Below are 14,403 nucleotides of genomic sequence, written 5' to 3'. Positions count from 1 at the left end.
GTCATAATTCAAAACTAATGCAGCAAAAATTTTGAAAAGTTCCCCCAGTTCTGAAAAAAATCGATAAATTCGACATGGGGTCGAGAATCTAAGCTTTTTATATGCAACACATTTTCTGTTGTAGTTTTCACAACTTGCAATCGATTTTCACCAAACTCATGGTGAAGCTTAATGTTACCCTAAGAAACTTAATTCTGATGTTAGTTTTCCATGCAATATCTTACCATCAGAAAAAAATCGATAAAATCATGCCATTTTGGAAAATCGCATTCAAGTTCAAGATGACATATTTTCGACAACATCTTTCACAAATTGGCAGGAAATTAGAGGGAAAGGACTAGATTGGGATTAGTCGTTGCCTACTAGGGGGCTCTTACATACCCGGGCAACGCCGGGCTATGCTGCTAGTCAATAATAAATCTATTTTTAAAAAAAATTGAATTATTTAGTTTTTGCAGTAACCATGAAAGCTAAGCTGACAGCTGTGTTTGTGTTTATGCTGTAACTAGTGAAGCTTGTGGACATCTATGGATCAGAATAATTTCATACCTGTCAATCAAATGGCCACTTCATACCTACTAATCAATACAAATTTGTATGAGGATATGTGAAGGCTAAAGAGAAATGAGGCTAGTATGCTCTGCTAGATGTGTAAATTAAGTGTACATATTTATATTTACTTATACTTATATTCTCTTTAGTATAAGTATACTTTAGTATATAAGTATACTTATATTTATATTTACTTATATTTATATTCTCTTTTATATATATTCTAATTATTATACAACATTACTCTTTTATGTACACTTTTTTATGTACATTCCTTTATGTACACTGATTCGTCCTGCTTTTTATATCTAACCCTACAGTCTCTTATGTGGTGGTTTAATAAAGTATGTGATTGAGTATTATCTGGTAATTGATATTTGATTTAGATGTATTTCTCCATTTTCTTATCTTGTATTAGTAATTTGTGGTAAATCATTTTACCTTTGCCCATATAATACAGTAAATGAATTAATTGCATCGCAATCATTAACATTTATGTATTAATTTTGTTGGGTACTTCACTAGCAGTATATTGGAGATATATGTTATCCCATGGAGGGTTGCATTTACAACCCCTATCTCAATTATATATATATATAATATATATATATATATATATATATTTATATATATATATACTCACACACACACACACACATGCATGTAGATATACATACACTCATGTATGTGTAAGTACATTATTTGCCCTAGTTTAAACACAGTGTGTGTGTGTGTGTGTGTGTGTGAAATAACGTTTGCCAATGAATATCAAAGAGAAAATTTTTAAAAGTTTTCCCATTAGCTTTGTTTCACAGTAGAGCAAGTGCATTGATCTTGTATGAAAAGTAGAACAGCTTGTAAGATTATTCTATTTTGTGTTATAAACATTCCTACATCATTCTCACCCTTATAGCAAAGCAATTACTGTCTTTTTCAAACCTGATATTATTGTTCATCAGTTCCAATGTAAATAAAAATATATATCTACAAACTAGTTCAGTAACAACATAAAACTAGATCATGTCTACAGAGTGTGTGTGTGTGTGTATATATGTATATAAGTCGTCATCATCATCATTTAATGTCTCTTTTCCATGCTGGTATGTGTTGGATGGTTTGACCAGAGCTGGTAAAACCAGGGGCTGCATCAGACTCCATTGTCTTTTCTGACATGGTTTCTACAGCCGAATGCCCTTCCTAATGCAAACCATTCCACAGAATTACTTGGCACTTTTAACAGGGTACCAACATCAAAGACAATTCTACTGTGGCGTACCGTCCAGCTGGGGGTAACACATACACCATAGAAACTGGGAAACCAGGCCCATGAGCCTGGCTAGGCTTGAAAAGGGTGCATAAATAAAAAGAAATATACAATTATAGGTGTCTATATACAGATATGGAAATATGACTGTGTATGTATGTGTGTATGGCTGTGCGGTAAGAAGCTTGCTTCGCAGCCACATGGTTCCAGGTTCAGTCCCACTATGTGGCAAGTGTCTTCTGCTATAGCCTCAGGCTGACCAAAGCCATGTGAGTGGATTTAATATACAGAAACTGAAAGAAGCCAGCTGTATATATATATATATATATATATATATATATATATATAATATATATATATATATATATATATATATATATATATATATCTCTATTTATTATTATTATTTATTAATTATTATTATTCTGATCCCCCTAGTCGCCACTCTGTTTACTATTTCAGCCTCGCCTCGTTTTTGCATATTCTGTATAATTCACTAGTTATCGTTATAGATATTTAAGATCTATCTCCCTTACAGGGCTGATTAGAAATTGGCTGCCGATTCTTCGCGGGGTTTTTCTCTTCCCTTCTCTTCCCCTCTTTTTACATTGTCGTCTGTCTGGACTCCTCTATTCCTACCCCCCGCCATGGCTATGCATACTTAAGCTAGTAACCTGCTTCATTCTTGATTCCGAATTCCTTTTGCCAAGTCTGTCCGTCAACGAAGTGATCCCAAGATAAGAAATCTTTGAACTTTAATTCATCCGTATCTCTATTTATTATTATTATTTATTAATTATTATTATTCTGATCCCCCTAGTCGCCACTCTGTTTACTATTTCAGCCTCGCCTCGTTTTTGCATATTCTGTATAATTCACTAGTTATCGTTATAGATATTTAAGATCTATCTCCCTTACAGGGCTGATTAGAAATTGGCTGCCGATTCTTCGCGGGGTTTTTCTCTTCCCTTCTCTTCCCCTCTTTTTACATTGTCGTCTGTCTGGACTCCTCTATTCCTACCCCCCGCCATGGCTATGCATACTTAAGCTAGTAACCTGCTTCATTCTTGATTCCGAATTCCTTTTGCCAAGTCTGTCCGTCAACGAAGTGATCCCAAGATAAGAAATCTTTGAACTTTAATTCATCCGTATCTCTATTTATATTATTATTATTAATTATTATTATTCTGATCCCCCTAGTCGCCACTCTGTTACTATTTCAGCCTCGCCTCGTTTTTGCATATTCTGTATAATTCACTAGTTATCGTTATAGATATTTAAGATCTATCTCCCTTACAGGGCTGATTAGAAATTGGCTGCCGATTCTTCGCGGGGTTTTTCTCTTCCTTCTCTTCCCCCTTTTTACATTGTCGTCTGTCTGGACTCTCTATTCCTACCCCCCGCCATGGCTATGCATACTTAAGCTAGTAACCTGCTCATTCTTGATTCCGAATTCTTTTGCCAAGTCTGTCCGTCAACGAAGTGATCCCAAGATAAGAAATCTTTGAACTTTAATTCATCCGTATCTCTATTTATTATTATTATTTATTAATTATTATTATTCTGATCCCCCTAGTCGCCACTCTGTTTACTATTTCAGCCTCGCCTCGTTTTTGCATATTCTGTATAATTCACTAGTTATCGTTATAGATATTTAAGATCTATCTCTCCTTACAGGGCTGATTAGAAATTGGCTGCCGATTCTTCGCGGGGTTTTTCTCTTCCCTTCTCTTCCCCTCTTTTTACATTGTCGTCTGTCTGGACTCCTCTATTCCTACCCCCCGCCATGGCTATGCATACTTAAGCTAGTAACCTGCTTCATTCTTGATTCCGAATTCCTTTTGCCAAGTCTGTCCGTCAACGAAGTGATCCCAAGATAAGAAATCTTTGAACTTTAATTCATCCGTATCTCTATTTATTATTATTATTTATTTATTAATTATTATTATTCTGATCCCCCTAGTCGCCACTCTGTTTACTATTTCAGCCTCGCCTCGTTTTTGCATATTCTGTATAATTCACTAGTTATCGTTATAGATATTAAGATCTATCTCCCTTACAGGCTGATTAGAAATTGGCTGCCGATTCTTCGCGGGGTTTTTCTCTTCCCTTCTCTTCTCTTCCCCTCTTTTTACATTGTCGTCTGTCTGGACTCCTCTATTCCTACCCCCCCCCCGCCATGGCTATGCATACTTAAGCTAGTAACCTGCTTCATTCTTGATTCCGAATTCCTTTTGCCAAGTCTGTCCGTCAACGAAGTGATCCCAAGATAAGAAATCTTTGAACTTTAATTCATCCGTATCTCTATTTATTATTATTATTTATTAATTATTATTATTCTGTTCCCCCTAGTCGCCACTCTGTTTACTATTTCAGCCTCGCCTCGTTTTTGCATATTCTGTATAATTCACTAGTTATCGTATAGATATTTAAGATCTATCTCCCTTACAGGGCTGATTAGAAATTGGCTGCCGATTCTTCGCGGGGTTTTTTCTTCCCTTCTCTTCTCCTCCCCTTTTTACATTGTCGTCTGTCTGGACTCCTCTATTCCTACCCCCCGCCATGGCTATGCATACTTAAGCTAGTAACCTGCTTCATTCTTGATTCCGAATTCCTTTTGCCAAGTCTGTCCGTCAACGAAGTGATCCCAAGATAAGAAATCTTTGAACTTTAATTCATCCGTATCTCTATTTATTATTATTATTATTAATTATTATTATTCTGTTCCCCCTAGTCGCCACTCTGTTTACTATTTCAGCCTCGCCTCGTTTTTGCATATTCTGTATAATTCACTAGTTATCGTTATAGATATTTAAGATCTATCTCCCTTACAGGGCTGATTAGAAATTGGCTGCCGATTCTTCGCGGCGCGCCCGCCCTGCCCACCCCCACCACCAATACCGGATATCTCTATTTTGCTCCAACTATACCGGATGTCGTTTCTCTCACCACCATTATAGGTGTCTACTCTTTGAACCCCCCTCTTCAATACGCTATTTCACCATGCATTACCCCTCTCTCGATATCCTACGTTCTACTTGCCTAGAACCTGTCCTCTGAACCACCCCTCCCACTGGTGCTCCCCTATATTTCTGCACCCCCCCACCACGAACCCCCCTCTTTAATACGCTATTTCACCATGCATTACCCCTCTCTCGATATCCTATGTTCTACTTGCCTAGTACCTGTCCTCTGAACCACCCCTCCCACTGGTGCTCCCCTATATTTCTGTGCTCCCCTATATTTCTGCACCCCCCCCCATAAAAAGCACCATCCGAACGTGGCCGATGCCAGACCCCTCTGGCACCTGTGCAGGTGGCACGTAAAAAACACCCACTACACTCGCGGAGTGGTTGGCGTTAGGAAGGGCATCCAGCTGTAGAAACACTGCCAGACTAGACTGGAGCCTGGGGCAGTCCCGAGCTCCCCAGACCCCGGTCGAAACCGTCCAACCCGTGCTAGCGCGGAAAACGGACGTTAAACGATGATGATGATGATGATGATGATGATACAGTCCACACTGCAAAGTGGTTGGCATTTGGAAGGGCATCCAGCTGTAAAAACCATGCCAAAACTGACCTCACCTGTGCTAGTGTCATGTAAAAATATCTTGGTCCTTAGTCATCTCCTTTGTGAGGCTCAGTGTCTTGAGATTGGACTTGAATACTTTGTCCCATGTCTTTCTGGATCCCCAAGAGCAGAATATATGTATATGCATCTGTGTGTGTGACAGAAAAATGTATGTGTGTGCATGTGTGTTTATTTAGCTAATATCTACAAATGGTGTGTATGTGTCTTTATCTCATCAACACTGACACAATGTCCTTTTCCAGTTCATCTCAACAAGTGGTGTCCATTTAAAGCAGTCAATAAACCCAGTTGATTTGTGTAAATAACCAAATATTCACAGCTTTCTTCATATCCATATAAAAGAACATCACTTGGATTTTTAGAGCAAATTAAAACATTATAAATGTGATCCAAACAGAATTCCTTTAAATCTTTCATAATCTCTTACCTTTAAACTGCATTTCGGCAAACTTCCAGCCCGTTTGTTTAGTAAGAAGACCCAAATGGATTAAAACCTGAAAATAAACAATTGAAATATGAAATTCAGATTATAAAGTTAGATTTCTTTAATTCTATCTTTTACTTGTTTCAGTCATTAGACTGTGGACATCGTGGGGCACTGCCTTCAAAAATGTTTAGTTGAATGAATCGATCCCATGACTTATTTTTTCTTTTAAGCCTAGTACTTAATCTATCGATCTCTTTTACTGAACCGCGAAGTTACTGGGGCATAGACACACCAACACTATTTGGCACAAACACACACTACAGGCTTCTTTCAGTTTCTGTCTACCAAATTCATTTCTTTCAATTTCTTATCTCTTTATTGCTCACAAGGGGCTAAACATAGAGGGGACAAACAAGGACAGACAAAGGGATTAAGTTGATTACATCGACCCCAGTGCATAACTGGTACTTAATTTATCAACCCTGAAAGGATGTAAAGCAAAGTCGACCTCAGCGGAATTTGAACCCAGAACGCAACGGCAGACAGAATACCTATTTCTTTATTACCCACAAGGGGCTAAACACAGAGGGGACAAACAAGGATAGACATAGGTATTAAGTCGATTACATTGACCCCAGTGCGTAACTGGTACTTAATTTATCAACCCCGAAAGGATGAAAGGCAAAGTCGACCACGGCGGAATTTGAACTCAGAACGTAATGGCAGACGAAATACGGCTACGCATTTCGCCCGGCTTCCTAACGTTTCTGCCAGCTCACCGCCTTTACAAAGGGATACTACCCACAAGGGGATGAACACAGAGGGGACAAATGGATTAAGTCAATTATGTTGACCCCAGTGCGCAACTGGTACTTATTTAATCGACCCTGAAAAGATGAAAGGCAAAGTCGACCACGGCGGAATTTGAACTCAGAACGTAACAGCAGACGAAATACGGCTACGCATCTCGCCCGGCATGCTAATGTTTCTGCCAGCTCGCTGCCTTTCAGTTTCTTTCAATTTCTGTCTACCAAATCCACTTACAAGGCTTTGGTCACGAAACCCGCTAATGAAGTTCACATGCAAGTGACTGAGCACTCCACAGAGATGTGTACCCTTAACAAAGTTCTCAGGGAGATCCAGCATAACGCATAATGTGACAAGGATAGCCCTCTGAAATACAGGCACTACTCATTTTTGTCAACTGAGCGGACTCAAGCAATGTGAAGTAAAGTGTCTTGCTCAAGGACACAACATACCACCTGTAATCAGACTCACGACAACTACGACCATGAGCTGACTATCCTAACCACTAAGCTATGCATACGTACATATATAGGTTCATATACACATATATCTATATGTATACACACATACACATGTCTGTATATGTATACAAGATATAGATGTGTGTATCTACAATTATGTAGAGGCACAATGGCCCAGTGGTTAGGGCAGCGGACTCGCAGTCGGAGGATCGCGGTTTCGATTCCCAGATCGGGCATTGTGTGTGTTTATTAAGCAAAAACACCAAAAGCTCCACGAGGCTCTGGCAGGGGGTGGTGGCAACCCCTGTTGTACTCTTTCACCCCCAACTTTCTCTCTTTTTTCTTGAATAATGCTGCGATGGACTGACGTACCGTCCAGCTGGGGGTAACACATACGCCATAGAAACCGGGAAACCAGGCCCATGAGCCTGGCTAGGCTTGGAAAGGGCGCATAAATAAAAAGAAATATACAATTGTAGGTGTCTATATACAAATATGGAAATATGACAGTGTATGTATGGCTGTGCGGTAAGAAGCTTGCTTCGCAGCCACATGGTTCCCGGTTCAGTCCCACTATGTGGCAAGTGTCTTCTGCTATAGCCTTAGGCTGACCAAAGCCTTGTGAGTGGATTTAATATACAGAAACTGAAAGAAGCCAGCTATATATATATATATATATATATACAGTCCACACTGCAAAGTGGTTGGCATTTGGAAGGGCATCCAGCTGTAAAAACCATGCCAAAACTGACCTCACCTGTGCTGGTGTCATGTAAAAAGCACTCGGTCCACTCTGTGGAATGGTTGGCATTAGGAAGGACATCCAACCATAAAAACCCAAGCCAAAAACAGACATAGAAGCCTGGTGCTGTCTTCTGTTTAGCCAGTTCCTGTCAAACTGTCCAACCCCTGCTAGCATGGAAAGCAGGCATTAGATAATGACGATGATGATGTATATATACAGCTATAGGTGTGTAGGTGTATATGCACAGATGTTTGGATGTGAATATAGAAACTGTGCTACATAAAATGCACCCAATACACTTTGTAAAGTTGTTGGCATTAGGAAGGGTATCCAGCTGTAGAAACCAAGTCAAAACAAACTATGGAACTTTATGCAGACCCTGGCCTTGCAAAGTTCCTGTCAAGGCGCCCAACCCATATCTGTATGGAAAATAAATGTTAAATGTTATTGATGATGATGATAATGTATATACAATTATAGGCGAGTGTTTATACAAATATCACCGTGATCACCATGACTGATCAGGCTGTCAGATGTTGCTACACATCGCTGGTCACAATGCGCTTCGGATTGTTTTAGCCTTCAAATGATGCTACCCTGCTGGCTAAGTGAGCAAGCCAACAGAAGAAAGAGTGAGTGAAAGTTGTGGCGAATGGGAACAGAAGGGCTTGCCCCCCCCTCCCCCTGGAGCCTCATGGAGCTTTAGGTGTTTTCACTCAACAAACACTCACAACGCCCGGTCTGGGAATCGAAACCGCGATCCTACAATCACGAGTCCGCTGCCCTAACCACTGGGCCATTGCGCCTCCACATTGTATATACAAATATAGTTATGTGTATATACAATTACAGATGTGTGCATATACAAATGTGTGTATATATATAAAGGTAGGTGAGTGTATATACAAATAAAGTGTGTGTGTGTGTGTGTGTGTGTGTATACAGTTGCTTTATTTTATAGTGGATAATAGTGTGAAAGACTAGCTGAAAATGTAAAAATTTCTTAACCAATACTTACACGTTTTTTAGGTCTTTTATTCAAGTTTTGTTTCTTGAGAAGGGATTTGATGGCTTCTATCCATTTCTGCCACATTCGCTGGATCCTCATACGTATAAAAGCATATCCCTGCCTTTCATTTGGATCAACCAACAGACTCATTAACTGTTCAATATTAGTTGTAACATTGGCCTGGGTGGAGGAAACAAAAATACCACAAATTAGGTGAGCTGAAGAATTTACAATATATACGGGAATGGCATCAATCTGGAACTTCAAGTATTTCATTAACTGCTTTCAAATTTTGGCACAAGGTCAGCAAATTTGGAGGAGTGGTAAGTTGATTATATCAACCTCTGTACTCAACTTGGTACTTATTTTATTGAGCTCAAAAGGATGTAAGGTAATGTCAACTTTGGTAGAATTTGAACTGAGAATATAAAGATGGATGAAATGCCACAAAGCATTTTGCCCAGCATGCTAACGATTCTTAAGAATTTCATTAATTAGAAATGAATAAAAATAAAGTACCAGTCAAGTAATGGTGGTGATTTTATTGACTTAACCCTGATCCTCAAAACTGCAACCACTGTGCCATAATTAGAGACTATTAATTAATAATTAACCCTTTTGTTACTGTATTTATTTTGAGATGCTCTGTGTTTCTTTCAATTACTTTAAATATAACAAAGAATTTAGTAAAATAACTTAGTTATAATTAAGCTGATGTTAGGAACATAAATTGTAACTAAGGTTTGGTGGAAGATTTTAATTCAAAACTTATGAAAATAAGATATTTGTACCACAGAGCCAGAGCCGGTTTCAGCCGGGTTGGTAACGAAAGGGTTAAACTTAGAAATTAGGTATGAACAGTTAGTAACATGAAATAACATTACAAGGCAGCATTTAAGAAAGAATGTTAACACAGACTGAAAACAAGCAACTGCATCCGAACACTCAGCACCTGAATCTAAAGCAATCATGGACAAACTGCAGACTTTCTGAATGGCATGCCAACAAAGAATTCCCTCAAGTTTTTTTAGTAGTATAACCCACCTAATGATGAGACATATGTATTTACAGTTTGACCCTTTAGCATTGAAACCAGCTATATCTTATTTCTTTACTGCCCACAAGGGGGTAAACATAGAGGGGACAAAAAAGGACCGATAAAGGGATTAAGTCGATTACCTCGACCCCAGTGCGTAACTGGTACTTGATTTATTGACCTTGAAAGGATGAAAGGCAAAGTCGATCTCGGGGGAATTTGAATTCAGAATGTAATGGCAGATGAAATACCTATTTCTTTACTACCCACAAGGGGCTAAACACAGATGGGGACAAACAAGGACAGACAAACGGATTAAGTCGATTACATCGATCCCCAGTACATAACTGGTACTTAATTTATCGACCCCGAAAGGATGAAAGGCAAAGTCAACCTCGGCGGAATTTGAACTCAGAATGTAATGGCAGATGAAATACCTATTTCTTTACTACCCACAAGGCGCTAAACACAGATGGGGGCAAACAAGGACAGACAAACGGATTAAGTTGATTACATCGATCCCCAGTACGTAACTGGTACTTAATTTATCGACCCTGAAAGGATGAAAGGCAAAGTCAACCTCGGCAGAATTTGAACTCAGAACGTAACGGCAGACGAAATACGGCTACGCATTTCGCCCGGCGTGCTAACGATTCAGCCAGCTCGCCGATGAAATACCACTGAGCATTTTGCCTGTCGTGTTAACATTTCTGTCAGCTCACTGCCTTAAACCAGCCATATCTGGCCAAATTATTCTACCTGTTTTATGTATAAACCAGCCAGACCTGGCTTCTCCCATCTACCCTATAATGTCATTCCAAAAAGAAACCATCACATTATCAAACTCTCAAAGTGACAAGATAAATGTTTGATTAATTTGAAACAGTATGAATTAATAAGTAATATATTTGGCAGAATAATCTGAACACTAAAGGGATAAAGTGATGTGAAGTATAGCCAGGAAATAGGCAGGAGTTGGGGCTATTGGGTTATTGCAATAGAAATCAAAGAAAGGACATGACTCACAGCTCAAGACCTGGGATCATAGACAGTTGCTAAGTCTGAGTGAAGGCTTATTTTTATATCTACTTTTTTTTCAAGGTGGCACAGACCAGACAAGTCTATAGTAAGACAATCTAGTCACATTTCATCTGCCAATCATCATCATCATTGTTTAACGTCCGTTTTCCATGCTAGCATGGGTTGGACGGTTTGACTGGGGTCTGGGAAGCCAGGAGGCTGCACCAGGCTCCAGTCTGATCTGGCAGTGTTTCTACAGCTGGATGCCCTTCCTAACACCAACCACTCTGTGAGTGTAGTGAGTGCTTTTTACATGCCACTGGCACAGGGGCCAAGGGTGGCTGGCAACAGCCACGATTGGTTGGTGCTTTTTACATGCCACGGGCACAGAAGCCAGTCAAGGCGGTGCTGGTATCAGCCACATTTGGATGGTGCTTTTTACGTGCCATTGGCACAGGTATCACGACTACAATTTCCATTTGATTTTCATTTTGATGTTGATGTACTTGACTCAATAGGTCTCTTCAAGCACAGCAGGTCGCCCTACGATCGAAGGTACTTTTGAATGGGCTGCGGCTGGAGCTGGTTATGCAAAACTGGTGTAGGATACAGCTGTAAACTCACTTTATTTGCCGGGTCTTCACGATCACAGCATGTCTCCAGAGGTCTCGGTCTTTTATCATTGCCTCTGTAAGGCCCAACATTCAAAGGTCATGCTTTGCTATCTCATCCCATGTCTTTCTGGGTCTACCTCTACCTCGGATTCCTTCAACTGTTTGGGAGTGGCACTTCTTCAAATAGCTCTTCTTATCCATCCATAGTACACGACCATACCAGCGCAAACGTCTCTCTTGCACACTACATCCGATGCTTCTTATGTCCAACGTTCTTACCCTGCTACTGTTTGTAACACTCTGCTTCCAAACCAGAAACTAAATCAAATGCTTACATCAAGATTTTGACCTTAACTGCATTCATATGCTACTATTGTTAAAGAAATTCAGGTTCTTATGAAGTAAGGCAATGGAAGAAATATAAGTTATAAATGCATAAAATAGTAAAAAAAAGATATATTAATGTTATTTACATAAACTGTAGATATTTTGCGACGATGATTCTCAGTTAAGTTTCCTCTCCAGCTCTTACTGGGACACCACATTTCAACCTATTGGAAAGAAAATATTCATAATTTAAATAGTATATATGAAAATGATTATCTTTAAAATACCATGCTTGATCATGGATTTACAACACATTACATCATACAACGTAGCAGAAGGGATTAACGATAACATTGCCAGCCTCACCTGGCCTCTGTGCCAGTGGCACGTAAAAAGCACCATCCGATTGTGGCCGTTTGCCAGCCTGGCCTGGCCTCTGTGCCAGTGGCACTTAAAAAGCACCATCCGATCGTGGCCGTTTGCCAGCCTCGCCTGGCACCTGTGCCAGTGGCACGTAAAAAGCATTCACTACACTCATGGAGTGGTTGGCGTTAGGAAGGGCATCCAGCCGTAGAAACACTGCCAGATCAGACTGGGCCTGGTGCAGCCTTCTGGCTTCCCAGACCCCAGTTGAACCGTCCAACCCATGCTAGCATGGAAAGCGAACGCTAAACGGTGATGATGATGATGATGATGATTTGATGTAGAACTCAACAAAAATTAGAAGGCAGCACATAGAAGTTATTTTAAACAATAAAATTGAATACGAAACCTCTCAGTAGCTAACTAATACTATGGTCCAGTGACAGTTTCAATGAGGGTGCCTCTACAGGATTTCTCAATCTGCTGGAAATGGCAGCCAAATTTCCTCTAAAGATACCTTACCATTCCAAAAGAAAGGAAGAACACATTGGATAATGTATTCCTAAATATGATAACTGGAAATAAGATGGGATGGGCATGGCTAGAATGCCTTTGATCATAAGTCTGTTTGTTTACAGCTTACCTATGGTTAAACAACAGCAAAAAGGCTGCTGGTGGTGATGGTGGCAGTGATGATGATAACAATACAAAGACCATCACTATTAAACTAATGCCTTAATGCTTACATGAAAACAAACTTCTAAATGCAGCTGAGAACCACCTCATGGTGATAGACTGGGAGACAAACTAACCCTTTGGCATTTAGACTGACCATATCTGACCAATATATTTTTACCTGTTTTACTGGCTAGATCTAACTTCTCATACCTAGCCTACAATGTCATTCTAGAAATAAATAATCACATCATTGAAATCCTGAAGCTATGAGATAATGCAGGATTCATTCAAAAGAAGGTGAATAAATAAGCATTACATTTGACAGAGTATTCTGAACACAAAATAGTTAAATAAAATTGTATGTGCAAATCTTCATTCTCCTCATCTTCATTAATCTCATTATATCTATATGTATATATATATATATATATATATATATATGCTGTGCTCAAGAAGATCCGGCAAGCCAGATGAGACCATAACCCGTGACCTATGCCAGGGGTGTAACCAGCCCACTTATGTATACCTTTTCCTTCATTGGCCACTAAACTCTGCTTGCGAAGACCTGTTGAGGCAAGTGAAATCAAAATCAATTCGATGACTGGCATCTGTGCTAGCGGGGTACAAAGAGCACCATATGAGTGTGATCGTTGACAGAGTGGCTATTCGAGTATGATCATTACCAGCGTCGCCTTACTGGCAATTATGCCTGTGCTAGTAGGGTGCCAAGAACACCATCCAAGCGTGATCATTGCCAGAGCAGCCAACTGGCTTCCATACCCGTGGCATGTAAAAGGGCACCATTCGAGCATGATCGTTACCAACATCGCTTCACTGGCACCTATGCTGGTGGCACGTGTAAAAAGATTCGAGCGAGGTCATTGCCAGTACCACCTGACTGGCCCCCGTGCTGGTGGCACGTAAAAAGCACCTACTACACTCTCGGAGTGGTTGGTGTTAAGAAGGACATCCAGCTGTAGAAACTCTGCCAGATCAAGATTGGAGCCTGGTGCAGCCATCTGGTTTGCCAGCCCTCAGTCAAAATCGTCCAACCCATGCTAGCATGGAAAGTAGACGTTAAACAATGATGATGATGATGATGGTATATATATATATATATATATCCGTTTCGCGACTGTTGCCAGCGCCGCCCCGACTGGCCTCGTGCCGGTGGCACGTAAAAAGCACCATCCGTTCGTGTCCATTGCCAGCCTCGCCTGGCCCCGTGCCGGTGGCACATAAAAAGCACCATCCGTTCGTGGCCGTTTGCCAGCTCTGTCTGGCACCTGTGCGGGTGGCACGTAAAAAGCACCCACTACACTCACGGAGTGGTTGGCATTAGGAAGGGCATCCAGCCGTAGAAACACTGCCAGATTTGACTGGGCCTGATGAAGCCTTCTGGCTTCACAGACCCCAGTTGAACCGTCCAACCCATGCTAGCATGGAAAACGGACGCTAAACGATGATGATGATATATATATATATATATACATATGTGAAGAACTCCCT

General features: G+C 40.3%; 1 protein-coding gene across 4 annotated transcripts in view; it reads right to left on the bottom strand.

Annotated features, from left to right (window-relative positions):
* Positions 1–14,403, bottom strand: part of LOC115223971 (alpha-1,6-mannosylglycoprotein 6-beta-N-acetylglucosaminyltransferase A-like) — a 125,450-nt gene that overhangs the window by 29,758 nt on the left and 81,289 nt on the right. For all 4 annotated transcript variants that reach the window (XM_036512729.1, XM_029794734.2, XM_029794733.2 and 1 more), the window contains 3 exons: positions 12,000–12,077; positions 8,866–9,036; positions 5,835–5,901 (listed from right to left, as the gene is read on the bottom strand). In XM_036512729.1, the coding sequence (XP_036368622.1) occupies positions 5,835–5,901; positions 8,866–9,036; positions 12,000–12,077 (316 nt within the window). The remainder of the gene's footprint in view (positions 1–5,834; positions 5,902–8,865; positions 9,037–11,999; positions 12,078–14,403) is intronic.

The sequence above is a fragment of the Octopus sinensis genome, linkage group LG24 (genome assembly GCF_006345805.1).
Source record: "Octopus sinensis linkage group LG24, ASM634580v1, whole genome shotgun sequence".
NCBI lineage: Eukaryota > Metazoa > Mollusca > Cephalopoda > Octopoda > Octopodidae > Octopus > Octopus sinensis.
This window is presented reverse-complemented; position numbering and strand designations above follow the sequence as displayed.